The sequence below is a fragment of the Fundulus heteroclitus genome, unplaced genomic scaffold (genome assembly GCF_011125445.2).
Source record: "Fundulus heteroclitus isolate FHET01 unplaced genomic scaffold, MU-UCD_Fhet_4.1 scaffold_285, whole genome shotgun sequence".
Taxonomy (NCBI): domain Eukaryota; kingdom Metazoa; phylum Chordata; class Actinopteri; order Cyprinodontiformes; family Fundulidae; genus Fundulus; species Fundulus heteroclitus.
In genome coordinates, this window is record NW_023396695.1 from 103,091 (window position 1) to 128,639 (window position 25,549).

Here is a 25,549-nt window from a genome sequence, read left to right on the forward strand (position 1 = left end):
ATTGTTAAGATTAGTTACTACAGGGTTAAAACATAAATAGTAATAGTAAAATCATCTTTATTGTCATTGAAACATACATTATAACTAAATGTGTTCTCTGCTTTTAACCCATCCCCTGGGGAGCAGTGGGCTGCATGTGCAGCACCCAGGGAGCAATCTGGTGTTGAGGGTCTTGCTCAGGGACCCAGAGTGCAGGCAGTGGAGATCAAACCGGGTACTTGCATCCTTCTCTGAGTGCAAGCTCGCTGCTCTAACCACTAGGCCACCAATTAAAACACTTAAATGTTACAGGTGAGAGATGTGACTATAACCTACAGGCTGCAGCAGGTATAAATAATATTATTTTATTTTACTTTATGAAAACTAAGTCCTGACAGTAAAACATGAGCCAGATAAAGTTCCAGATCCTCTGGCGCTTCCTAGTGGTCCTGCTGCCATCTGCAGATATCCAGCGCTCCCGGTCAGAAGCAGCCAATCAGAGCCAGGAGGAACGTCTGGCTCTGATTGGCTGTGCAGAAATGGGACTGCGACCATTCCTGCGTGTGCAGGGCAGTGAACTTGGAGTAATTCTCCTAAACTGCTTTGTTATGAAAACGTACCAACAGAGTGAAGTAAATCCAGCAGGTTGTAGAACACAGAGAAGCTTTGCTTAATGATTAAAGGTGAACTGAAATCAAATCTCAAGAAATTGACATCCCAGGTATGTTATTTAGTCAAACACATCTACACAACATTGCAGTGACTAGTTTTCTGATCTAAAACTTAAGTAGCTTAAGTGGGTGATCTGGGGGGCGGAGTTCATAACGTAATCTGTGACAATTTAATTGTAGAAATGGAAGAAGCAGCATTTCTATTTTATGCCAGGAGGTTTCGTGAATCCAAAGGACGTACAACCCTACCGATATGAACCTGAACCAACCGCTGGATGTCCTGAGTGAACTCTTCGGATTCAGATTCAGACAACCAGGACTGTCGGGGCGGACAAAACAACGCGCCTAACCACAGAGTTGGGAACAGATTAGCATTTGTAATGTACAATTTGTGGGTTACTTTAAATAATATCTATTCCGGTCATTTAAAGAGCACTTCTAGCATGCTACATAGGTTAGCATACAGTGCGGCTAACAGATTTTTTTTTCTGTACACTTAAAGTCGTTTGGACTGTGTAGGTGTATTAGTTGCCTGACTCGTGTTTCCTTGATGTAATCTTTCAGTTCATATTGATTTTCTTTAGTAATAAATGTCCAGTGACCTGTGACGGGTTCTTCAGCTACTTTATTTGAGCTGCAGGTGTCCGTGGGACACTGTGTCCCAATGCAGACTGCCAGACTTCTCCTTCAGGCTGCAGGAAGCAGACGTGAGCTTTTACATTTCTGAAGTCACACAGGATTCTCTGCATGTTTTCATCAAGAACCAACAGATCTCAGCCTGTCAGGACCGTCAGTCACTAACCTAGTAACTCTGCTTATACCTGGATGAGGCATACACACGTGACCCTAAGCTGCACAATGTTCACGTTGGTTGTGGGGACATCCTCGTCTTCATTCGTCAGTCTTTTATAATTAAAAGTGGCTGGGAGTGTAATATGCTTTTCATCAATGAGGGTCGGCATTTGAGGCAATCCTCCTCGAAGTGGTCGCTGCACAGGCGGTCACCCCGAGTTTGGAGAGTAATTTTCACGCCGTAGCTTAGATATCCAGATCTGACAAAGTTCTTCGTCTTTTGGGAAGCTAAAAATGAAACTCTGGAGATGTTTCCTGGCAGATTTGAACAATGAATAGCATCGCACTGAACCATGGTGCATGCCTACTCATTGACCTGCTTAGCTGCTGATGATGGCGGCACAGCTGACGTCACACTACCGGGGTAGTCAGGGAAAAAAGCCAAACGCACCAGAGTGGCTTCATCAATATTCAGAAATACCAAAAAATAATGCATTTTTATTTTGAATGTTAAACTTCTCCAAACAACATATTTTATGGCTATATTACAGGTTTCAGTTCACACTTTAAGACCCGTTCTCTCTGCTCTCATAACTAAGTCTGTTACCTGAGGTTTGGGTGTGGCTCCGTCCCCTGAAGCCCCAGTGGACCCCTCCAAGGGGCCCTGGGGCCTGGCAGTGAATCCTGCAGACGGAGCGGTGAGGACAGGCCTCATGGACGGGGGGGTCTGGAGGTGTGGATGACCCGGAGGGTTGTTAGGCAGGGCGGGGGGGACCTGGGGGGTGGAAGATGTGGGGGCATTCTCTGACCCACGGGCCCCTGAGGACTACAGCCAGGAGTCCAGCCAGGTGGGCCCAGGGTGGGGCCGCCTGGGTGGGGTTTGGGAGGGGGGCGTTGGTTGTCCCAGGGGATTCTGGGAAGGCATCTGCAGCATCCTCTGCTGCTTGGTCCTGTAGTCTTCAATCAGCTCAGTGTGGTCCTTCTGCTGCTTCCGGATCTGAACAACAAATAAAGACAAGGTACACGTCGAGTCTCGATCCGAGTCTAACCGAGTCACCCAGAGTTAACCGAGTCACCCAGAGTTTAACCGACTTACCCAGAGTAACTCACTGGTCTGAACGAGTCACCCAGAGTTTAACAAACTGACCCAGAGTAACCCACCGGGTCTGAACGAGTCACCCAGAGTCCAACCGAGTCACCCAGAGTTTAACAAACTGACCCAGAGTAACCCACCGGGTCTGAACGAGTCACCCAGAGTTTAACCGAATGACTCAGAGTAACCACCGGGTCTGAAAGAGTCACCCAGAGTCTAACCGAATGACTCAGAGTAACCCACCGGGTCTGAACGAGTCACCCAGAGTTGAACCGACTTACCAGAGTAACCCACCGGGTCTGAAAGAGTCACCCAGAGTCTAACCGAGTCACCCAGAGTTTAACCGACTTACCCAGAGTAACTCACTGGGTCTGAACGAGTCACCCAGAGTTTAAAAAACTGACCCAGAGTAACCAACCGGGTCTGAATGAGTCACCCAGAACCTAACCGAGTCACCCAGAGTAACCCACGCGGGTCTGAACGAGTCGCCCAGCAGTTTAATCGAGTCACCCAGAGTTTAACAAACTGACCCCAGAGTAACCCACCGGGTCCTGAACGAGTCACCCAGAGTTTAACAAACTGGACCCAGAGTAACTCACCGGTCTGAAACGAGTCACCCAGAGTTTAACAACTGACCCAGAGTAACTCACCGGGTCTGAACGAGTCAACCCAGAGTTTAACAAACTGACCCAGAGTAACTCACCGGGTCTGAACGAGTCACCCAGAGTTTAACCGAGTCACCCAGAGTAACCCACCGGGTCTGAACGAGTCGCCTCTGACTGCGTACCTGCTCAGCTGCTTCTGGACCCGCCCCCCTGCCTGCTCAGTGCGTGCCGCAGCTGAGCGCATCCCTCTTCAGCCAAAGACTCGGCCCGACCCTCTTGGCCGTTCTCTGCTGGCCGACAGAGACTTTCTGGCCCTTGCGATGAGCTGCAATCTGGTCCTCGAGGAGTCGTTGCTGATCTGCAGGAGCTGTTGTGTTTCCCCGAGCCACTCCTCGTACTGCTGTCGTTGAGACTCATCTGAAAAAGCAGACAAGAGGAGTGAACTGCTGTTTTTAAACCCTTCAGGTTTGACGTTTTAGATCTTGTGTTCCTGACCCAACATCGCTAAACTATTACATCCCCACACCCCCGTTAAGGCCCTGAGGTCCTGTGATCTAGACCCACTGACCTCTGGGATCAGCTGGTTTCCAGCTACAAACGTGATCAATCTGCTTTCGTTTAATTTTTTACGTAACGTTTTGAAGCATTTGCTGATTTTTATCTTGAAAAAGGCTATATAAATAAAGCTTTACTGTCTATTCATGTAAAAACACAGGAGGTGCATAGAAGAGGGGAAAACATTCCTACACATATAACCGTCAGCTTGTACTGTGCTAATCCCTGCATACAGCCCCCTGCTGATCAGAGCTAAACCTGTGGCGAGGCAGGTGAGGGTGTGGACTGAGGGAGCCATGGAGGCGCTCCAGGACTGTTTTGAGTGCTCTGACTGGAACATGTTCAAAGCTGCAGCAACTTATGAGGACAAGATCAAGATTGATGAGTACGCCATGACTGTGTCAGCCTACAGCCTTTCAAATGCATTGAGGACATCAGCACCACCAAGACCATCATCACCCGAGCCAACCAACGACCCTGGGTCACTGTGGAGGTCTGTCAAGTTTGAGGCACCAAACAGCACTCCAGCAGTGAAAGCTGTTCCCCATCAGGAATAGGAGGTCCTCTGCCTTGACACTGCCGACGTGTGGAAGACTCTAAGGAGAGTCAACCCGCGGAAGGCCCCAGGCCCCGACAAACATACCTGGGCGGGTGCTCAAGGAGTGTGACGGTCAGCTGGCTGGTGTCCTCACAGACATCTTTAACCCCTCGCTGGACCAAGCCATAGTGCCAGCATGCTTTAAGTCTGCCTCCATCATTCCGGTGCCAAAGAAACCTCAAGTCACCTGTTTCAACGACTGTTCCTGGACTTCAGCATTTAACACCATCATCCCACAGCATCTGGTGGGAAAACTGGAACATCTGGGCTTCAGCACACCCCTTCAACCGGCTGCTAGACTTCCTCACCAACAGACCTCAGTCAGTCCGGGTCATCAGAACACCTCTGATGTCATCACCCTCAGCACGGGCTCCCCTCAGGGCTGCGTCCTGAGCCCCCTGCTGTTCACCCTGATGACACACGACTGCGTCCCCAGGTTCACCACCAATCACATCGTGAAGTTTGCAGACAACACAACGGTGGTGGGCCTGATCAGAGACGACAACGACCAGGACTACAGAGAGGAGGTGGAGCAGCTGGTGGGCTGGTGCAGAGACAACAGCCTGATCCTGAACGTGGAGAAGACGAAGGAGCTCATCGTCGACTTCAGGAAGAACCGGCCTCACCACGCTCCACTGCTCATCAACAGCTCAGCTGTGGAGGTGGTCAGCAGCACCAAGTTCCTGGGGGTGCACATCACGGACAACCTCAGCTGGTCTGTGAACACCACGTCACTGGAGAAGAGGGCAGAGATACGACTGTACTTCCTGAGGAGGATGAGGAGAGCCCACCTGCCCCCGCCCATCCTCAGGACCTTCTACAGGAGCACCATAGAGAGCATTCTGACCAGCTGTCTCTCTGTGTGGTGTGGAGGCTGCAGTGCCTCCGACTGGAAGAACGCGAGGAGAGTGGTGAGGACAACAGAAGGGATCATCAGGGCTCCTGTTCCCTCCATTAAGGACATTTCATCTCAGAGGGGAACCAGAGCGGGTCACACCCCTGGGCCACGGCCCCAGAGAGCCCGTCAGATGAGGGCCAGGACCTCCTTCAGGGGGTCAGGGCCTCCTTCAGGGGCTCATTCAGGGGCTCAGGGGCTCATTCAGGGGGTCAGGGCCTCATTCAGGGGGTCAGGGCCTCCTTCAGGGGGTCAGGGCCTCATTCAGGGGCTCAGGGCCTCATTCAGGGGCTCAGGACCTCCTTCAGAGGGTCAGGACCTCCTTCAGGGGGTCAGGACCTCCTCCTGGGGCTCAGGACCTCCTCCAGGGGCTCAGGACCTCCTTCTGGGGCTCAGGACCTCCTTCAAGGGGTCAGAACCTCCTTCAGGGGGTCAGGACCTCCTTCAGGGGCTCAGGACCTCCTTCATTCAGGGGCCAAGGACCTCCTTCAGGGGCCAAGGACCTCCTTCATTCAGGGGCTCAGGACCTCCTTCATTCAGGGGCTCAGGACCTCCTTCATTCAGGGGCTCAGGACCTCCTTCATTCAGGGGCTCAGGACCTCCTTCATTCAGGGGCTCAGGACCTCCTTCATTCAGGGGCTCAGGACCTCCTTCATTCAGGGGCTCAGGACCTCCTTCATTCAGTGGCTCAGAACCTCCTTCAGGGGGTCAGAACCTCCTTCATTCAGTGGCTCAGAACCTCCTTCAGGGGGTCAGAACCTCCTTCATGGGGTCAGAACCTCCTTCAGGGGCTCAGGACCTCCTTCAGGGGCTCAGGACCTCCTTCATTCAGGGGCTCAGGACCTCCTTCATTCAGGGGCTCAGGACCTCCTTCATTCAGTGGCTCAGAACCTCCTTCAGGGGGTCAGAACCTCCTTCAGGGGGTCAGGACCTCCTTCATTCAGTGGCTCAGAACCTCCTTCAGTGGCTCAGGACCTCCTTCATTCAGGACCTCCTTCATTCAGGGGCTCAGGACCTCCTTCATTCAGGGGCTCAGGACCTCCTTCATTCAGGGGCTCAGGACCTCCTTCATTCAGGGGCTCAGGACCTCCTTCATTCAGGGGCTCAGGACCTCCTTCATTCAGGGGCTCAGGACCTCCTTCATTCAGGGGGTCAGGACCTCCTTCAGGGGCTCAGAACCTCCTTCATTCAGTGGTTTAGAACCTCCTTCATTCAGGGGCTCAGGACCTCATTCAGGGGCTCAGGACCTCCTTCATTCAGGGGCTCAGGACCTCATTCAGGGGCTCAGGACCTCCTTCATTCAGGGGCTCAGGACCTCCTTCATTCAGGGGCTCAGGACCTCCTTCATTCAGGGGCTCAGGACCTCCTTCATTCAGGGGCTCAGGACCTCCTTCATTCAGTGGCTCAGGACCTCCTTCAGGGGCTCAGGACCTCCTTCAGGGGCTCAGGACCTCCTTCAGGGGGTCAGAACCTCCTTCAGGGGGTCAGGACCTCCTTCATTCAGTGGCTCAGAACCTCCTTCAGGGGGTCAGGACCTCCTTCATTCAGTGGCTCAGAACCTCCTTCAGGGGGTCAGAACCTCCTTCAGGGGGTCAGAACCTCCTTCAGGGGGTCAGGACCTCCTTCAGGGGCTCAGGACCTCCTTCATTCAGGGGCTCAGGACCTCCTTCATTCAGGGGCTCAGGACCTCCTTCATTCAGTGGCTCAGAACCTCCTTCAGGGGGTCAGAACCTCCTTCATTCAGTGGCTCAGAACCTCCTTCATTCAGGGGCTCAGGACCTCCTTCATTCAGGGGCTCAGGACCTCCTTCATTCAGGGGGTCGGGACCTCCTTCATTCAGAGGGTAGGGACCTCCTTCATTCAGAGGGTAGGGACCTCCTTCATTCAGAGGGTAGGGACCTCCTTCATTCAGGGGCTCAGGACCTCCTTCAGGGGCTCAGGACCTCCTTCATTCAGGGGCTCAGGACCTCCTTCATTCAGGGGCTCAGGACCTCCTTCATTCAGGGGGTCAGGACCTCCTTCAGGGGCTCAGGACCTCCTTCGTTCAGGGGGTCAGGACCTCCTTCTTTCAGAGGGTCAGGACCTCCTTCATTCAGGGGCTCAGGACCTCCTTCATTCAGGGGGTCAGGACCTCCTTCAGGGGCTCAGGACCTCCTTCATTCAGAGGGTCAGGACCTCCTTCATTCAGGGGGTCAGGACCTCCTTCAGGGGCTCAGGACCTCCTTCATTCAGGGGCTCAGGACCTCCTTCATTCAGGGGCTCAGGACCTCCTTCATTCAGGGGGTCAGGACCTCCTTCATTCAGGGGGTCAGGACCTCCTTCAGGGGGTCAGGACCTCCTTCAGGGGGTCAGGACCTCCTTCAGGGGGTCAGGACCTCCTTCCTGTCCTGGCTGATGCAAAGCACTGGTGCTGGACAGGAACGGTCAAACGCTTTGCTGAACGCAGGTTTGATTTTCAGTCTTTAGTCCAAAGCTTTGTGTGAATTTTCCATCTATAAACTGTCTAAGCAGACGTATGAAACTGTATGTAGACGTGGATCCCAGTTGCTTTCCAACCTCTCTCCACTCGCCTTCTTCCTAACAAACAGAAGCTAGCGTGAACATCGAGTCCCCTTGCTTTTCATTGACGTTAGAAATGTTATCAAACTGCAGAGCCCAGAGCTATGAGCCGGGTCCACACCCCCTCCAGGGTTCCTCTGACCTCTTAGTGATGCTGGCCTCCGTCACACAGACCGATGAAGGCAGCTGCTGCGGAGAATCGCTGCACGCTAGCGAGGAGTAGGCAGAGTCTGGCGCTGTTTACAGTCAGGAAAGCATAACCTGTCCACCCAGATTAATAATGTAGAGCAGGGGTTTTCAAATTTGTTGAAGGTGAGCCTCCCCTTGGAATAGGTAAGGATAACCTGGTGGAGTGGACTGTTTTTGAAATCGCCAGCGCAGAAACAGAGCCGAGCGAACGCACAGCTAGTGTTGAGCGTTGAATGGGCAGGTTGAGCGATCAGAGATGGAACTGAGCGCGAGTGAGAGTGAGTTGATAAGAGTTTTTCAGAGTTGAGCGCGCGCCAGACCAGTTTTAAGCGGGCGTGTGTTGTCTCACTGCGCGCTTTTATTGGTTCCTGCGCGCTCAAACAAAAGAAATAAATATCTTCTTCTCCAGCACAGTCTTCGCGCCTCCCCTGTGACTCTTTGGCGCCCCCCAGGGCAGGCGCGCCTCACTGATAAAAACCACTGATGTAGAGAATTCTAGGCAGCATGGACAAAATCACTTGGACTCTGTTTATATCCTCAGGTACGATCTTAAATGGATAAAGCTGTAATTAATGAATGTGATGGAACTTCCTGCTGTTCTACCATCAAAGAAGAAATCCTGGATTCTGACCAATCAGAGGTGAGAGCAGCAGCTGCGTCCACCATGTTGGTCCAGCTGTGGCCTCAGCAGCTCCTGCTTTCATCACAGCGGTATGTCCCGCCTTAAACCACCATACTGCAACGTGATTGGCCTGGACCGTTTCTGGTTTAGGCACAAACTGTTGAAGCCGTTGGGAACAAGATGGATTCTCTAGTAAATGCAGAAATACTGAGAGAATTCATCTAGCCAGCAAAGTTACATGAAGAGAGACTGTTTTAAAGCTGGCGCCACCTCAACCCATTCTGGGTGGCGCCCCATCAGCGTGCCGACCTTCCAGATACCACGAGTTTATCCTGAGCTAGACCCTGAGCCCCAGAACGCCCCTGGGCGCCACCCAGTGGCAACACACTTCACTGCCAGTAAAGATGATTATCACCATTATTCTAGATCAATGGAGTGTTGTGATGCTTACTGATGAAGCCGGGGCCCAAGCTGGGGGGGTTGCGACGCACCAACTGAGGGTTCAACGCCCCGCCCTGACAGAAGGAACAACACGGTTAGTTTCCTGAGGACGACACGAGGAGGACAGCAGGACCTACCGGGTCACGGCTGAGGAGCTACGTACCTGTCCTGCTGGGTGAGGAGACTGAGGAGTGGAGTCGGGCCCCGGGGCCCCTGAAGTCTGCCGGAATCTGCGTTACAGAGGAGACGATAAGGCACAGAGTCCAGAATACACCTCCCTAATGGATGAAATCAGTGGGTACCTGTTGTTGACCACCGGGTTCAGGCCCAGGTTGCCCTGACTCATCACCTTGTTGATACCCTTCAGGGCCTGCATCTTGGCCTTCATGATGGGGTCCGAGATGGACTCAAAATCTGTAGGAACAGAACCACACAAGGTTCTGAAGCTTTAGGGACACCACAGACCGCCTGAAGGTTCCCCAGGCAGCAATCATGTCACACAGCAGAACGGCGTTGGGTCAGATTCTGGTTAAAGTTCTGGTTGGGTATTGGTGATGATTTCAGGTTCTGGTTTGAAACCACAGGTTCTTCCCTTCCTACTCGTGGTTCTGCAGGACCGCACCAAACAGCAGAGGGTGCTGTGGCCCCTTTAGCAGCAGGTATGTTCTAGATGATAATCAGCTCTGTGATTGGTCCGTTCAGCACAGGTGTTACAGTTAAAGGTCGGCACGGGCCTTTAACTGTAACACCTGCAGGTTAACCCTGGCTGGTAGCACCATGATGCGCTGCGGTTCTGGTCTTACCCACGTTGGAGAAGCCAGCCTCTGGGCCAGACCTGTGGCGGATCAGGGCCTGCATCTGTTTCTGCTGCTGCTGCTCCTGCCGTTCCTGGTCCAGCAGGTCCTGCAGAAGCAGCGGCTGCTCTTCCAGCAGCAACGGCCTGGACTTGTTCTGGTTCTGCGCTGGGACCAGGTTCTCTGGAAACCTGGCCAAGCTCACACTTTGGGCTTCACTGGTGGTGTGAGGAGGCTGCTTCTGGGGGTTCACAAGTGGTTGAGGTAGAGGAGTCTTGGTGGGGGAACCCTGAGGAGTCTGACCCGGAGGAAGTGGACACTGGGGGACTGGCGAGGAATCAAGGGGCCCCTGGTGCTGCTGGAAGACACCTGGTTCACCTGGTGATGGAGGAGGAGATAGATCTGTCATCAAGTAGATGCTTCATCACCTGAAGTGAAGGGGGGGGGGGGGGCTTACCTGGAGACATGAGGCGGTGAACAGAGGACAGGACCTGCTCCTGGGCTTGGACAGCTAGAGCAGGACCCGAAACCGAGCCACAGGCCTCAAGCTTCTCCTGCAGAGAGATGAAGTAAATAATGAGCTCTGTGATTGGTCTAAAGAACTGTATGTTTCAGACTATAAGGCGCACTTAAAATCCTTAAATCTTCTCAAAAACTGAAGGTGCTCCTTATATCTGATCACCGTTCTGCTACTGACTGATTTTATGTGGTGCATTGGATCATAAATCTGTTAAAATGTGTAAATACAGCTTTGGTTAGCAATGAAGCCGCTCCGCTCAGTGGATATTAGGAACATTACGGTACACTGTGTCACTACCTGAGGACCCCTGAGCTGTCTACCAGACTGCCTGACTGTAATGTCTAAACTAGAAGTGCATTCATGTCAGGCAGCCTGGAGAACGCGCTAGCAACAATAAACCTGGTAAGTTAATTCATTATAAAGTTTATTTTGGCCTCATGTTAAAAAACAAGGCAGTGTAGTCCAGCTACTCTGTCCTCCTGAGACGGACAGAGAGCTGTGGACATGAAGGAGTGATATTACACACCTGGAGGAATATTTACTGCTCCTTATAATCTAAAAAATACAGAAATGACCCAGACAATAATCAGCTCAGTGATTGTCCGTCCGTCCGTTCTCTCCCTCTTATCCGGGGTTGGGTCGCGGGGGCAGCAGCCTTAGTAGGGAGGCCCAGACGTTCCTCTCCCCAGCCACCTGGGCCAGCTCCTCAGGAGGAATCCCAAGGCGTTCCCAGCAGAGAGACATAGTCCCTCCAGCGTGTCCTGGGTCTTCCCCTGGGCCTCCTCCCGGTGGGACGTGCCCGGAACACCTCACCAGGGAGGCGTCCAGGAGGCATCCTGACCAGATGCCCGAGCCACCTCAACTGGCTCCTCTGGACGTGGAGGAGCAGCGGCTCTACTCTGAGTCCTCCCCGGATGACTGAGCTCCTCACCCTATCTCTAAGGGAGAGCCCAGACACACTACGGAGAAAACTCATTTCAGCCGCTTGTATCCGGGATCTCGTTCTTTCAGTCACGACCCAAAGTTCGTGACCATGGATGAGGGTAGGAACGTAGATCGACCGGTAAATCGAGAGCTTCGCCTTTTGGCTCAGCTCTCTCTTCACCACAATGGATCGGTACAGCGCCCGCTTCACAGCAGACGCTGCACCAATCCGCCTGTCCATCTCCCGCTCCATCTTCCCCTCATTCCTGAACAAGACCCCAAGATACTTGAACTCCTCCACTAGGGGCAGCACATCCTCCCCAACCCGGAGAAGGCACTCATCATAAGGGGCACCAAAATGCCCCTTATGATGAGTAAGACTATTGGACCTCGTGTTCCCTCGCCCTGACGCGGGTCACCGGGGCCCCACTCTGGAGCCAGGCCTGGAGGTGGGGCACGTTGGTGAGCGTCTGGTGGCCGGGCTTTTGCCCATGGAGCCCGGCCGGGCTCAGCCCGAAGAGGCAACATGGGTCCCCCTTCCAATGGGCTCACCACCTGTCGGAGGGGCCAAAGGGGTCGGGTGCATTGTGCAACGGGTGGCAGTAGAGGGCGGGGACCTTGGCGTTCCGATCCTCGGCTGCAGAAGCTGGCTCAGCTCAGTGATTGGTCCAAAGTAATGACCCAGACAATAATCAGCTCAGTGATTGGTCCAAAGTAATGACCCTGACAATAATCAGCTCCGTGATTGGGCCAAAGTAATGACCCAGACAATAATCAGCTCCGTGATTGGGCCAAAGTAATGACCCAGACCATAACCTACCTTGATAAGAAGAGCAGAGGGAGTTCCTGGAGGTCTGCTGGCAGCCAAAGGAAGCGGTGGTGATGAGGGACCACCGGTCCTCTGGGCTTCCTTCACTTCCTGCTTCGCCTGGCCCAGAAGGTGGGCGGGGCCATCTGTCTTCCTGGAGGCTCGGCCCCCCTCCTCCGCCGGCTCCCCTAGGTCCAGCTCCTCGTTGAACATGTCTTTCTTGTCCTCCAGGTTGAGCTCTGGGTCAGCGTAGGCGATGAGGTCGAACTTCCCAGTCAGCAGGAAGTCATCCAGATGCAGGTCGTTAGGCCCCAGATCCAGGTCTTCTTTGCCTGCAGCAGAACCAGTCAGCCTGATGCAACAGAGTAAACATGGAAGTGATTCTGGGCTGCAGCCCCGTACCATCCTCTGGGTCCAGGTTCAGGTTCAAGTCCACCAGGTCCTTCACCTCCACGTCCTCCAGGTCCTTCACAGCCGAGTCCTCTCCTTCCAGGTGCTCCTCCATCCCAACAGACCCAGGGACCGCAGAGGCACCGGCACCCATGTGCTGCTGGTCCAACCCCGGCTGCTGCTGCGTCGCCGCGGACTGGCCGGGGTCTCTGGTGGGCACTGCCGTGGCTTCCTGTGGGCCCGGCAGAGGAAAGGGCAGCCTCAGGCGGTTCTCTGGGGCGCGGTGTCGTAGCTCGATGTAGGGCATGACGGCATGCTGCTGAGGGGGCGCGGGCCGCTGGACGACGAGCTGGGGGACACCTGGGGAGGCAAAGACGGGGAGACGTGAACCAAGACGTTCCGGGACTTGAACAGGTTCTATTTCAGTCGGCACCGCTGACCTGGCACCATGTGGGCGGCCGGGTTGGGGGGCATCAAGGAGCGGATTCCTGTGAACTCCGCTGCCATCGGTCTCCTCATCTGGTCCAGGTGTCCCCGAGCCGAGCCGAGCCCAGGAGCAGCCCCCAGGGATGGACGCAGCGAGAGGTCCTGAAGGCCTGCTGGAGCTCCCAACCTGGAAGGACAGACAGAAACAGTGACAGGAAGAGGTCCGACAGACAGTCGGGCTCCGGTTCTGGTACCTTACCTGACAGCGGGTCCTCTCACACCGTGATCTCTATGCAGACTCTGTCTGGGGAAAGCCTCAGCGGGAGCGAGGCCTCCAGCAAACCCGGGGGCAGGGGGTCTCCCAGTGCCGGGGTAGGGCGGGGGAGGACGACCGAACGGGTCTGCAGCAGGAGCCGAGCAGATGTCCTCCGGGGGCCAGGCGTGTAGAGAGGTCCCCGGAGCAGCAGCTCCAGCAGCGGGGGGTTCCAGCAGACCCTTCTCCTGCCGTAAGGCGATCTTCTGGTGCTGCTGCTGGAGGAGGCGCTGCCGGAGCCACAGGCGCTGCGGGGCGCCCAGAGAGGAGCGTCACACACCCACACAAACGGCTACACCAAACCGTGAAGGAGGACCTACCTGCGCCACCTTCTCCTCAGAGCCTCCAAGCTGAGGCAACGTGCCCACGGCTCCGTCACCGGCGCCGGACTGGTCCGTCTGGGCCGTGTGACCCGGCTCCAGGGCGCCCTGACCCGCTGCGTGGAACGTCCCCTCTTCAGGAACCCCAGAGGTCCGGCCGCTGCTGGGTCTGGGGAACGAGTCGTGTTTGTGTCCTGGGGACCGCTGCAGCTGAACAGAGAAGAGACAATCAGGACCAGAACTGGATCCCTGGTTCTGCTCCATCTGAGACCCACATAGCGAACAGGAGCCCGGTACCAACCCTAACATCGAGAACAAGTCCAATGAGTTCTCAGGGGATTCCCTCTCTGCAGCTCCAGCATGAAGCACAGTTTGGACTTCATGTGGAGAACATTCCTCTGATCTACAGAACCAGATTAGTGCAACAGAACCCCTCCAGATCGGACCTGTTACCAGAAGGTGATGCCGTTCAGCTGGACCCTGAACCAGTGAACGGTTCGTTGGATCAGAGCTGAACACGGTAACGGCACCCCGGTGCGAACCGACACGCTCGGAGACGGTGTCTCAGCTGCAGAACCTCCTCTAGAACGGTTCTATTATGGTGACTGATCCAACATGACCGGGGCAATGGCCAGGCTCTAGTTCCCTGCTGATGGGTTCCAGAGGCAACACCTGAACTGAATGTTGTTAAAGCTTCGGTGTGTGAGTTTGCTAAAGCAATGTCGGACTCCGTAATTTTCTCTGGTCCCCTGCCTGATCTGACCAGCGATGACATGTTTAGCCGCATGTCATCATTCAACCGCTGGTTGTCTAGGTGGTGTCCTGAAAACGACGTGGGCTACATTGATAACTGGAGAACTTTCTGGGGAAAACCTGATCTGATCCGGAGAGACGGCATCCATCCTACTTTGGAGGGTGCAGCTCTTCTTTCTAGGAATCTGGCCGGATTTATTAGTTCTCCTAAATGCTGACAACCCAGGGTCCAGACCAGGAAGCAGAGCCGTAGTTTAACACACCTCTCTGCAGCTTCTGTACTGTTACCCATCCATTATCCTATTGAGACGGTGTCTTTCCCACGGCCAAAACTTAACAGATCAAAAACTTATCTAAAAAGGAACAAATCATAAAAACCTAATAAAAATCAATACGGTTCACCTTGAACCTAAAAATAAAAGAATTAAATGTGGTCTATTAAATATAAGGTCTCTCCCTCCAAAGACTTTGTTAGTTAACGAATTGATTTCTGATAAACAGATTGATTTGTTTTGTCTCACAGAAACCTGGCTACAAGAGGACTACGTTAGTATAAATGAGTCAACTCCCTCCAGTTATTCAAATTTCCACATTCCCAGATCTGTGGGAAGAGGAGGAGGAGTGGCAACCATCTTTCAGTCTGATTTATTAATTAGTCCCAGGCCAATTAATAACTACAGTTCTTTTGAACATTTAACCCTCAGTTTCCCTCATCCAAACTGCAAAGCAATAAAACCTCTTCTGTTTGTTGTTTTGTATCGTCCACCAGGCCCTTACACTCAGTTTTTGGATGAGTTGTCAGATTTCTTATCTGATTTGGTGTTAAATACTGATAAGGTTATTATAGTGGGTGATTTTAACATCCATGTTGACACTGAATGTGATAACCTTAGTGTAGCCTTTAAAACTATCCTAGATTCAATTGGTTTTGCTCAAAATGTGCATAAACCGACGCACTCTTGGCTCCATACTTTAGACCTTGTGCTGACATATGGCATTGATTGTGAAGAATTAACAGTATTTCCTCACAACCCTGTCCTGTCTGATCATTTTTTAATAACATTTGAGTTTAATCTAACTGAGTTCTCCACCCCCAAAAGAGGGTTCCATTATAGTAGATCTTTATCGGATAATGCTGTATCAAAACTTAAAGAGTCTGTCCCCTTTTTAATATCCTCCGTATTGCAGAAATGCCCTGTAGATGGCAGCAATGTTGTTTCTTCCAATTCACAAATAGATGTCTTTGTAAACGGTATGACTTCGTCATTGCGTTCTGCATTAGACAATGTAGCTCCCTGTCCCCAAATCTGTATAATATGATTGAACTTGACTTTGTAAAGTGCCTTAAGATGACATGTTTCATGATTTGGCGCTATATAAATAAAATTGAATTGAATTGAATTGAATTAAAGCTGAATAATCCCCACCCACCACACTCTCCTTCTAACGTATAAAGCCCTTAATAATCAAGCTCCATCATATATCAGAGCTCTGATTACCCCGTATGTTCCTAACAGAGCACTTCGCTCTCAGACTGCAGGTCTGCTGGTGGTTCCTAGAGTCTCTAAAAGTAGAATGGGAGGCAGATCCTTTAGCTATCAGGCTCCTCTCCTGTGGAACCAACTCCCAGTTTTGGTCCGTGAGTCAGACACCCCGTCTACTTTTAAGACTAATGTTAAAACTTTCCTTTTTGACAAAGCTTATAGTTAGAGTGGCTCATACCCTGAGCTATCTCTATAGTTGTGCTGTGATAGGCTTAGGCTGCTGGAGGACATCAGGGTCTAATTTTCTCACTCTACTGATTTCTACTGTTCTCCAGTTTTGCATTGTATTACATTGAAATGACTGTCGTAATTTCAGCTTTTAACTTTTGCTCTCTCTCTTTTTCTTCATAGTAGGTACACCTGGTCTGGCGTTCTGTTAACTGTGACATCATCCAGGGAAGACGGCTCACCCGCTACTTCCATCTAATGTAGAACAGATTACTAGATCAATGTGTGCTTCTGTGCTTTTTTGTTTCTCTTGTTGTGTCTCTGTTCTGTCTTCTGTAACCCCAGTCGGTCGAGGCAGATGACCGTTCATACTGAGCCCGGTTCTGCCGGAGGTTTTTCCTTCCCGTTAATGGGTGGTTTTTCTTCCCACTGTCGCTTCATGCTTGCTCAGTATGAGGGATTGCAGCAAAGCCATGGACAATGCAGACGACTCTCCCTGTAGCTCTACGCTTCCCCAGGAGTGAATGCTGCTTGTCGTGACTTTGATGCAATCAACTGGTTTCCTTATATAGGACATTTTTGACCAATCTGTATAATCTGACCAAATCTGTATAATATGATTGAACTTGATTTTGTAAAGTGCTTTGAGATGACATGTTTCATGATTTGGCGCTATATAAATAAAATTGAATTGAATTGAATTAAAGCTGAATAATCCCCACCCACCACACTCTGCCAGCTAGAACATGCGCAGGATTCAGTCATTTAGAGCAGAACTGACACTAAACCCGGTTTAGAGCAGAACTTCAATCAGGAACAACTTATGTCAGGTGGGACACCATGATGTCCTCAACCTGGTCCAAAGCCCAGAAGAACCGCAGACTGAAGCACCACTGGTGTCCCGGTCATGACTCTTGTGTCCGCCAAGTGCCTAGTTAGGTTCCTAGTCAGGTTTCTAGTCAAGTTCCTACCTAGGTTCCTAGTCAGGTTCCCGGTTAGGTTCCTAGTTAGTTTCCTTGTCAGGTTCCAAGGCAAGTTCCCAGTCAGGTTCCTGACTAGGTTCCCAGTCAAGTTCCTAGCTAGGTTCCTAGTCAGGTTCTCAGTCAGGTTCCTAGTCAGTTTCCTAACTAGGTACCCAGTGAGGTTCCCAGTCAGGTTTCAAGTTAGTTTCCTTGTCAGGTTCCTAGGAAAGTTCCCAATCATGTTCCTAGTCAGGTTTCAAGTTAGTTTCCTTGTCAGGTTCCTAGGCAAGTTCCCAATCATGTTCCTAGTCAGGTTTCTAGTTAGTTTCCTAGTCAGGTTCTCAGTCAGGTTCCTAGTTAGTTTCCTAACCGGGTTCCTAGTCAAGTTCTTAGTTAGTTTCCTAGCTAGGTTTCTAGTGAGGTTCCCAGTCAGGTTTCAAGTTAGTTTCCTTGTCAGGTTCCAAGGAAAGTTCCCAATCAGGTTCCCAGTTGGGTTTCTAGTCAAGTTCCTAGTCAGGTTCCTAATCAAACTCCCAGCCAGGTGCCTAGTTAGGTTCATAGTCAGGTTTCTAGTCAAGTTCCTACCTAGGTTCCTAGTCAGGTTCCCGGTTAGGTTCCTAGTTAGTTTCCTTGTCAGGTTCCAAGGCAAGTTCCCAGTCAGGTTCCTGACTAGGTTCCCAGTCAAGTTCCTAGCTAGGTTCCTAGTCAGGTTCTCAGTCAGGTTCCTAGTCAGTTTCCTAACTAGGTACCCAGTCAGGTTCCCAGTCAGGTTTCAAGTTAGTTTCCTTGTCAGGTTCCTAGGAAAGTTCCCAATCATGTTCCTAGTCAAGTTCTTAGTTAGTTTCCTAGCTAGGTTTCTAGTGGGGTTCCCAGTCAGGTTTCAAGTTAGTTTCCTTGTCAGGTTCCAAGGAAAGTTCCCAATCAGGTTCCCAGTTGGATTTCTAGTCAAGTTCCTAGTCAGGTTCCTAATCAAACTCCCAGCCAGGTTCCTAGTTAGGTTCATAGTCAGGTTTCTAGTCAAGTTCCTAACTTGGTTCCTGGTTAGGTTCCTAGTTAGTTTCCTAGCTACGTCACTAGTCAGGTTCCCAGTCAGGTTCCTAGTTAGTTTCCTAGCTAGGTTACTAGTCAGGTTCCCAGCCAGGTTCCTAGTTAGGTTCATAGTCAGGTTTCTAGTCAAGTTCCTAACTTGGTTCCCAGTCAGGTTCCTAGTTAGTTTCCTAGCTAGGTCACAAGTCAGGTTCCTAATTAGTTTCCCAGTCAGGTTCCTAGCTAGGTTCCCGGTCAGAACCAGGTCAGTGATTTGGCCCATGATGCTCAGCTGTTGGCTGCTTCTGGACGTGAGCAGGTGTAGCGCTGACTGTGTGCTTTTTAAAAGAAAAAGCAGGGAGAGCAGCAACATGTGGTCCCGAGAGGCCGCCTTGAGTCTTTCTGCAGCAAATGGGTTTCCACTAAAACTGTGACTCATGCTGCCTTGCTCTGCTTTCAGTTTCTTATCTCATCCGAGGCTGTGACGATGCAGCGGGCAGAAATGGGGACATAGCAACACTCCTGCAGAGGGCTTCACTTAATATAGAAATCATTAGCCAAATATTCTATGGAAACTGCTGGACTTTGGGCTAGGGAGTGGAAATGCTGATGAACGGTGCAAAATGACCCATGCTGCATATCAGAAAACACACAAAGAATGAGTTAGCGCTGTTTCTGCCACAGCAAGGTGTAGATGCTGCTACCTTGGCGCCTGCAGGGTGGAAGGTCCCCGCCTCAGGCATCAGACCCTGACCCAGAGGGGACGAAGCCGGCGCTGCAGGCTGAGTGGCGAAGCTCTCTGGCATGGCCTTCTGTGGCCGGGGGGTGGAGGTCTGCTGCAGGTACAGCTCAGGGGAGGGCCGCAGTGTCCCTGCAGGCTGGGAGAACGGGTCGGCGCTTTGCTGAGGTCCCGGTGAGCGGGGGAACCGCTCCGAGGGGCGGGGCGTTCCCGGGTTGGAAACACAGGAGTCGAGGGGGAGGTGGGATGGCGACGGGTGTCGGCCGCCGGGCGGCTGGCCGATCTGGTCCGGTCTCAGGGTGGGGGGGGTGACGCGGTAGCAGGAGTCGGACTGGCCCAGTGGCGTACCTGGGGTCTGGGGGTCTCTGTAGGGATCGGGGGAGGGCCGGGAACTCAGAGGGGACTGGTGAGGGAGGGGCTCAGCCGGCTGCTGGCCAAATTCTGGTCGAGGGGTGCCAGGGGTCTGAGCGTAGGGGCTGCGGTGGGGGGAGCCCAGGGCTGACACGGGGCTGGAGGGGAAGGGAAGCTCCAGGGTCGGCAGGAAGCTCAAGTCTCTCCTTGCTCCTCCTGCCAGCTCCTGCTGGGGGGGCATGGGGGCTTTGAACAGCCCCCCCTGCACTGTCAGGTTTATCCTCTGTAAGGACTCGGCTGCTCGCATTTGTCTGACAGACGGGTCAGGAGGGGAGCCAGAGGCTGGGCTCATCATGGCTGCCCGGGCCTGCTGCAGACCTGGGAGGAAAACACAGCAGGAGGCGTAAGGAGCAGCAAAATACCGGAGGACACAGAGGGATGAGACGGAGAGCAGGACCTACCTGGGTTTGAGGATTCAGGGGACACTGCAGGGGAGCCAGAGGTATCGTGTGCAGGGGAGACGCCGGGGAAGCCCAGACGCGGCTGATGCTGAGGTGTGGGGGCGCCGGAGGGACGAGGAGTCCCTGCTGCTTTACCGTAGGGGTCCCATGGCGAGGAGGGGCGGGAGGAGGGAGGGGTAAACATCTGGGGGGAGCAGGGAGGCTGGTGCAGGGGGGAGGAGGCCAGGGGGGAGTGAGGGAGGGATGAGAAACCAGAGGGAGGAGGGACTTGAGGCTTGAGGAAGATGTCATCGGCCATCGCCGAGCTTCCCTCCTGCACGAGGTGCAGGCCCCCCCCAGGCTGCAGGGGCGAGGCGTTGCCCCCGGCCACCGGCAGATGGGCGGGGCCTTCGGGGGAGAGGCGTCCAGACTGGCGGAGCTGCTGCTGACGCTGCTCGTTCTTCACCTGCTCCAGCTTCTGGGTGGCCTCCATCTTGGCCAGCTGCTTGCTCTTCTGACGCATGATCTGAGAGCAGAAGAAGAGCAAGTAGAACATCTGTCTCAGAACATCTGTCTCAGAGGTAACCCGGGCCCTGGCAGCGCCCCCGTCGCTCCTCACCTGTCTCAGCTTCCACTCCTGCTCCTGTTCAGACTCCCTGGGCCTCAGCGGGTCTTTGAAGCCCGCCTCGGCCTCTGGGGACACGTGGTCGTAGACCCCCAGCGGCTGCGGCGCCGGCTGTGACGGCTGCAGGCGCTTTAGTGCGTCGTTGGACAGCTGCACCTTGTTTATTCGCTGAGCCGCCCGGTTGTCTCGAGCTTTTTGCTGCAGAAACATGCGAGGATGAAAAGTTAGCCAACATCTAGACTGTTTTTCCATTTATCCAGAACGCTGCTGGCCTACAGGCTCAGTGAGGCGCCCAGGGAGCAGGAACTCACCACGAAGGGCGCTCTGTCCTGAGAGCTGGCCTTCCTCCACAGCTTGGTGATCTGCTTCACTCGGCTGGTCCAGTCTGAGGTCAAACAGAACCACACGGTGGTCTTAGAACCGCTGCACAGAGCAGGTAATCCCAACACTAGCAGCCTTTTAATTTAAAAGTGGTTCAGGGTTCCAGCATTTAGTCCAGGTAAGTGTGAGGATTCAGCACACGCAAGCAGTTCTCACCCATCCCGGCTGGATGGAGAACATCTGAGAACATAGGATCCGGACTTTGACTAGGCCATTCCAAGAGCTGAAAGATCTGATGTAAACAAGGCTGGCCATATTTTGATTTGCCAAAGAAAAACTTAAACCAGAGATTAACTGAAAAGTATTCCTTCTCTCTGTGGTTAAATCCTTTAGCTTTAGTCAGACAAGCTTTCACACGTCAATCCTTACAAAAATTACTTCAATGATAGAAATAATGCTGCTGCTGCATTAAAACATCCTCCAGAAAACAAGAATCTAAAATAATATTCTGTTAAAAGCACTTTTCCGTAGTCACCCTGATCTACAGCCAGGATGTGACCTCAGGATGTTCGGTCACATCAGATCTCCACATTGAAGGTTCTGGTTGGACAACCAGAGGTTCTCCTCTGGTTGTCCAGACAGAGGTTCTCCTCTGGTTGTCCAACCAGAGGAGAACCTCTGTCTGGACAACCAGAGGAGAACCTCTGGTTGTCCAGACAGAGGTTCTCCTCTGGTTGGACAACCAGAAGTTCTCCTCTGGTTGTCCAACCAGAGGTTCTCCTCTGGTTGTCCAACCAGAGGTTCTCCTCTGGTTGTCCAACCAGAGGTTCTCCTCTGGGGTGGGAATACTTTGGCCAGGCTGTGCTGCTTTGACCGTGGTGCCGGTGTGGGAGTGCGTACCGGGGTACTGCTGCTTCAGCTGGGGGAAGTTGGTGTTGCAGTACAGAACCGGAGCAACGGTTGCCTGCTCTCCCAGGCTCTCCTCCTTCTCCCACTTCAGCGTGCCCCTCTGAGCCGCCGACGGCACCTCCTGCTCGCCCTCCCCCGCCGGCGGCCGATTGGCCGAGGCCGGCGGCGGGGCGGGGCCTTCTGAAGGAGGCGGTCTGAAGCCGAGCAGGCCGGGTGGGAGGGGAGGCGCGGCAGGCATCAGGCCGTTCATCACGGGCAGCCGAGGGCCCCCTGCAGCTGCTGGGGGAGAAGACAGCGTCACCCGAGGAGTCGCGGAGCGCAGGAGGAGCGCAGGAGGAGCGGGGCGTACCTGAACCGCTGGCCCTCCTGGGCTCCAGCTGTTTGCTGCTGCCTGGACTCAGAACGGCAGTGAAGAGCTCCTCCACATCCTTGCCCTCCAGTTCTACACAAACACACACAGACAGGCGTCTAACTCCTGGTGCCCCCAGCAGGGGGCTCCTGCCGGGGGCCGGGGGCCGTCCTACCTGGGATCTTGTAGAGTCTGCTGAGAATGCCTCCTGAAACAGCGACAGGACCCAGTTAGACGGTTCCAACAGAGCGCCGGCGCGCTCTGAATGTGCCGACTCACCGTCTGTGACCATCTTGTCCAGCTCAGGACTCAGGATGGCGTCCAGAGGCTCCTCCTGCACCAGCCGCTGACCACGCCCACAGCCCTCAGGGGGGTCGCCGGCCACCGAGCCCATGATGTCCAGGCCGGCTGGGGGAGACAGACAGGTTAGACAAAGGAGGGACGAGACAGACAGCTAGGAGGGGGAGGCAGGAGGAGAAATGACTCGTCTATCAGCCTGAGAGGAGGAAGGTAGAGAGAGCGAAGACGTCCCCAGAGCTGAGGAGGAGGAGCCTTACCGAAGGGAGACGGAGAGCGCTCCACCTGGAACTGACCTGGATGTAAAAACAGACCGTTATCATGGGAACCCCCCCCAGTGATGATGGTGGTGGTGGTGGTGGTGGTGGTGGTGTGTACCTGGGGTTCCCGTCTCCAGAATGTGAGGCTCTCGATTCAGGACGTCAGAAAGATCCACCAGAGCTTCTGAAGACATGGCTGAATGGTAACACACACACACGCCTGATCATGAGGCCACACGCATGTTCTGGTACTGACCCACCAGAACCAGAACCAGACTTCTGGGTTCCTCTGGAGGACTAACATTAAAGGGAGCATATCTGTACAAACTGCAACGCTTTGGTGTGAACTGGACCCCAGTTCTGAGGTCCGTCCCTTTAACCCCCCCCCACACAGGTCGCAGAGCGTTCCACCCTGACGGCCATGTTTGTAGTCTGCTGGGGGACGGTGTCATGAAGAACCACAACATTCTTCAGCTTGGACTACAGAATCCCTCTGAGGAAACAGAGGCGGATCCACGTCCGTGGTTAGCTGGAGGCCCCTCAGGTTCCCCCACCGTGTTCTGAGCCTGGCGGGTGGCCGGGCTCAGAACACGGTGGGGGCCCCTCAGGTTCCCCCACCGTGTTCTGAGCCTGGCGGGTGGCCGGCCTCGCCTCGCCAGGCTCAGGTTTGTTTAAATGTCTGCAGGTGTGAGAGCGGCATGAAGCTGAGTGAAGCTCCGTCTATGTAGCTAACACGCTAGCTGCCATCAGCTCCATGCACGCTACGTCCACGTTGAGCTCCTTTCAGCTTTCTGGAACGCTCCTGACGTTTCCCACGTTCCGTAGACAGGAGGATCACAGTGACGTAACCGTTAAAACATAATAAAGCAGCTTATACGCCCCCCCCCCCCTGCATCCAGCCTTTCTGCACTGCTGGACTGCTGTCCCTCTTCAAGTGCTGAGGGGCTCCTGCTGTTGCACATTAAAGCCAGCAGGGGGCCTTCAGACAGACCGAGTCAAGGGGAACAACTAAAGCAGAACTCTTTATCCCACAGAACATCAAGGATCCGTTCTGCAGCAGCGTAGAAGAGCAACAGAGAACCAGAGCCTCCTTCTTCTGACCCGCTGCAGGTCACTGGGTCACAGTCCTCACTGAACATTAACCAACGTTCTCCAGAGGTTGGTTTGGTTCTTTAATTCCCTCGTCCCTGATGTCACCCAGCAGAACATCATCTACACGTTCCACTGACTGATCTAAGGTACTCAGCTTGTTTTGTAGTGGACGAGCATCTTAAACTATTTCAACAGAGAAACATTCCCAAGAACCAGAACCTGTGGAACAAGCACAGGGAACCCTCACCGTCCCGCAGCATCCCACAAAGATCCCTCATTTGGTTCCAATGCAAATTCAGCTGCTAGCTGGACTGGTGCGGCTGCATCACGTGGAACCCATTACAGAACAGTGAAGAACCTTGTAAGATCAAGTAGAACCCAGGTCAGAACAGGGAAGAACCTTGTATAAGGAAGTGGAACCCAGTACCGAACAGGGAAGAACCTTATAAAAGCAAGTAAAACCCGAAACATAACAAGGTGAAACCTTAAACTCAAGTGGAACCCCGTACAAAACAAGGTGGAACCATATAAAACCAAGTAGAACCAAGTGCAGAACAGGGAAGATCCTTATAAAAGCAATTAGAACCCACTATCTAACAAGGTGGAACCTTATAAAACCAAGTGGAACCCAGTACAGAACACGGTGGAGGCTTATTAAAACAAATGGAACAGCATACGGAACAGGATGGACACATAGAGAATCCCACTACATAACAGGGTGGAACCTAGCAGAAACAGTGTGGAACACAGTAAACTAAGTAGAACCCAGTACAGAACTGGCAGGAACCCATTAGGCTGATTCGAACCTAAGGAAACAATTGACGACAAAGTGAACTCAAACTTACGCAGCACTGCCTCCTTCCTGCTGGTCGTCACGGTGACCAAAGGCTGCACAGAGGAGGCGGAGCCTGGTACTTTGTGGGCGGAGCCTTTAGTGTCACTCACTGCTGATTCTGATTGGCTGCTGCCAGAGGTCATCGTCTGTGCCCTCCTGTCCATCTGTCGACCGCGGTCAAGGAGGTCCCGGCCGAAGAAAGCCTCCTGGACAGAGACAGAGGGGTCCAATCAGAGACAGAGGGGTCCAATCAGAGACAGAGAGGGTCCAATCAGAGACAGAGGGATCCAGTCAGAGACAGAGGGGTCCAGTCAGAGACAGAGGGGTCCAGTCAGAGACAGAGGGGTCCAATCAGAGACAGAGGGGTCCAATCAGAGACAGAGGGATCCAATCAGAGACAGAGGGGTCCAATCAGAGATAGAGAGGGTCCAATCAGAGACAGAGAGGGTCCAATCAGAGACAGAGAGGGTCCAATCAGAGACAGAGGGATCCAGTCAGAGACAGAGGGGTCCAGTCAGAGACAGAGGGGTCCAATCAGAGACAGAGGGGTCCAATCAGAGACAGAGGGGTCCAAACAGAGACAGAGGGGTCCAAACAGAGACAGAGGGGTCCAAACAGAGACAGAGGGGTCCAAACAGTGATGGAACTGAGGGATGGACCTTCGTGTGGATGAGAGTTACCTGCAGGTACGAAGGGAATGCCTCCTCCAGCTTTGTCTTCTTCTTCCGGTATCTTTTTTTCACTTTCTCCATCGCCTGGTCAGCAGCAGACATCGTCTCCAAGGCAAACTCGGTCTCCGCCACACCTGGAAGGTAACGGAGGATCAGGCTCTGACATCACAAGCCGTTAATGACAGAGGGCCAGGGAGACTCACCTGACTCACCTGGATGTTGACTTGGGATCATCTCCATCGAGTCCTTCCTTCCTGATCCAGCTTTACCTCCTCGCTGTCGCACCATGAAGCCCCCAATACCTGAGGACAAGATGAGAGGAAGTCAGGGGGAACGAAAAGACTGGAGACAGAAAAGAGGGGTTTGAGTCAGGGAGGTCAGGAGGAAGCTAGGAGATCAGGAGGAGGAGATGGGAGGAGGCTGTAGTGGGTCTGATCTCCACCAATAATGAGTGCCACTACAGGGAGGAGGTCAGCAGTCTGACCCAGTGGAGCTCCAGGAACAACCTGATCCTGAACACCAGTCAGACCAAGGAGGTGATGATGGACTCCAGGAGGTCCAGGACGACTGAACACCTCCTCTCTACAGGGGGAGGTGGTGGAGGCGTGGACAGCATCAGGTTCCTGGACATCCACACCTCCTCTGACCTCCTGGACTGTGAACACCTCCACCTGGTGAAGAAGGACCAACAACGGCTCCTCTTCCTCAGAAAC

General features: G+C 53.2%; 2 protein-coding genes and 1 long non-coding RNA gene across 3 annotated transcripts in view; all 3 read right to left on the minus strand.

Annotated features, from left to right (window-relative positions):
* LOC118559440 (histone-lysine N-methyltransferase 2C-like) overlaps positions 1-2,157 on the minus strand; it is an 8,332-nt gene extending 6,175 nt beyond the window's left edge. Inside the window, exon 1 of the mRNA XM_036130161.1 lies at positions 2,050-2,157. Within this exon, the coding sequence (XP_035986054.1) occupies positions 2,050-2,157 (108 nt within the window). The remainder of the gene's footprint in view (positions 1-2,049) is intronic.
* Positions 2,158-2,268: 111 nt separating this feature from the next.
* The window catches only part of LOC105921862 (histone-lysine N-methyltransferase 2D), a 63,825-nt gene continuing 40,544 nt past the window's right edge, over positions 2,269-25,549 (minus strand). Inside the window, exons 29-54 of the mRNA XM_036130162.1 lie at positions 25,040-25,138; positions 24,846-24,970; positions 24,176-24,371; positions 22,357-22,434; positions 22,239-22,274; positions 21,961-22,089; positions 21,857-21,889; positions 21,682-21,774; positions 21,324-21,611; positions 20,414-20,487; positions 20,097-20,300; positions 19,499-20,003; positions 18,652-19,415; positions 13,495-13,704; positions 13,121-13,422; positions 12,876-13,048; positions 12,448-12,795; positions 12,058-12,377; positions 10,251-10,347; positions 9,803-10,171; positions 9,302-9,413; positions 9,163-9,229; positions 9,010-9,073; positions 3,413-3,557; positions 3,135-3,138; positions 2,269-2,439 (exon numbers count right to left, since the gene is read on the minus strand). Of these exons, the coding sequence (XP_035986055.1) occupies positions 2,269-2,439; positions 3,135-3,138; positions 3,413-3,557; positions 9,010-9,073; positions 9,163-9,229; positions 9,302-9,413; positions 9,803-10,171; positions 10,251-10,347; positions 12,058-12,377; positions 12,448-12,795; positions 12,876-13,048; positions 13,121-13,422; positions 13,495-13,704; positions 18,652-19,415; positions 19,499-20,003; positions 20,097-20,300; positions 20,414-20,487; positions 21,324-21,611; positions 21,682-21,774; positions 21,857-21,889; positions 21,961-22,089; positions 22,239-22,274; positions 22,357-22,434; positions 24,176-24,371; positions 24,846-24,970; positions 25,040-25,138 (5,006 nt within the window). The remainder of the gene's footprint in view (positions 2,440-3,134; positions 3,139-3,412; positions 3,558-9,009; positions 9,074-9,162; positions 9,230-9,301; positions 9,414-9,802; positions 10,172-10,250; positions 10,348-12,057; positions 12,378-12,447; positions 12,796-12,875; positions 13,049-13,120; positions 13,423-13,494; positions 13,705-18,651; positions 19,416-19,498; positions 20,004-20,096; positions 20,301-20,413; positions 20,488-21,323; positions 21,612-21,681; positions 21,775-21,856; positions 21,890-21,960; positions 22,090-22,238; positions 22,275-22,356; positions 22,435-24,175; positions 24,372-24,845; positions 24,971-25,039; positions 25,139-25,549) is intronic.
* Positions 6,692-7,829, minus strand: LOC118559445. The gene is made up of 4 exons (XR_004928868.1): positions 7,272-7,829; positions 7,112-7,179; positions 6,944-7,039; positions 6,692-6,875 (listed from the first exon to the last, which is right to left on the minus strand). It is a non-coding gene; the product is annotated as an uncharacterized LOC118559445 (long non-coding RNA).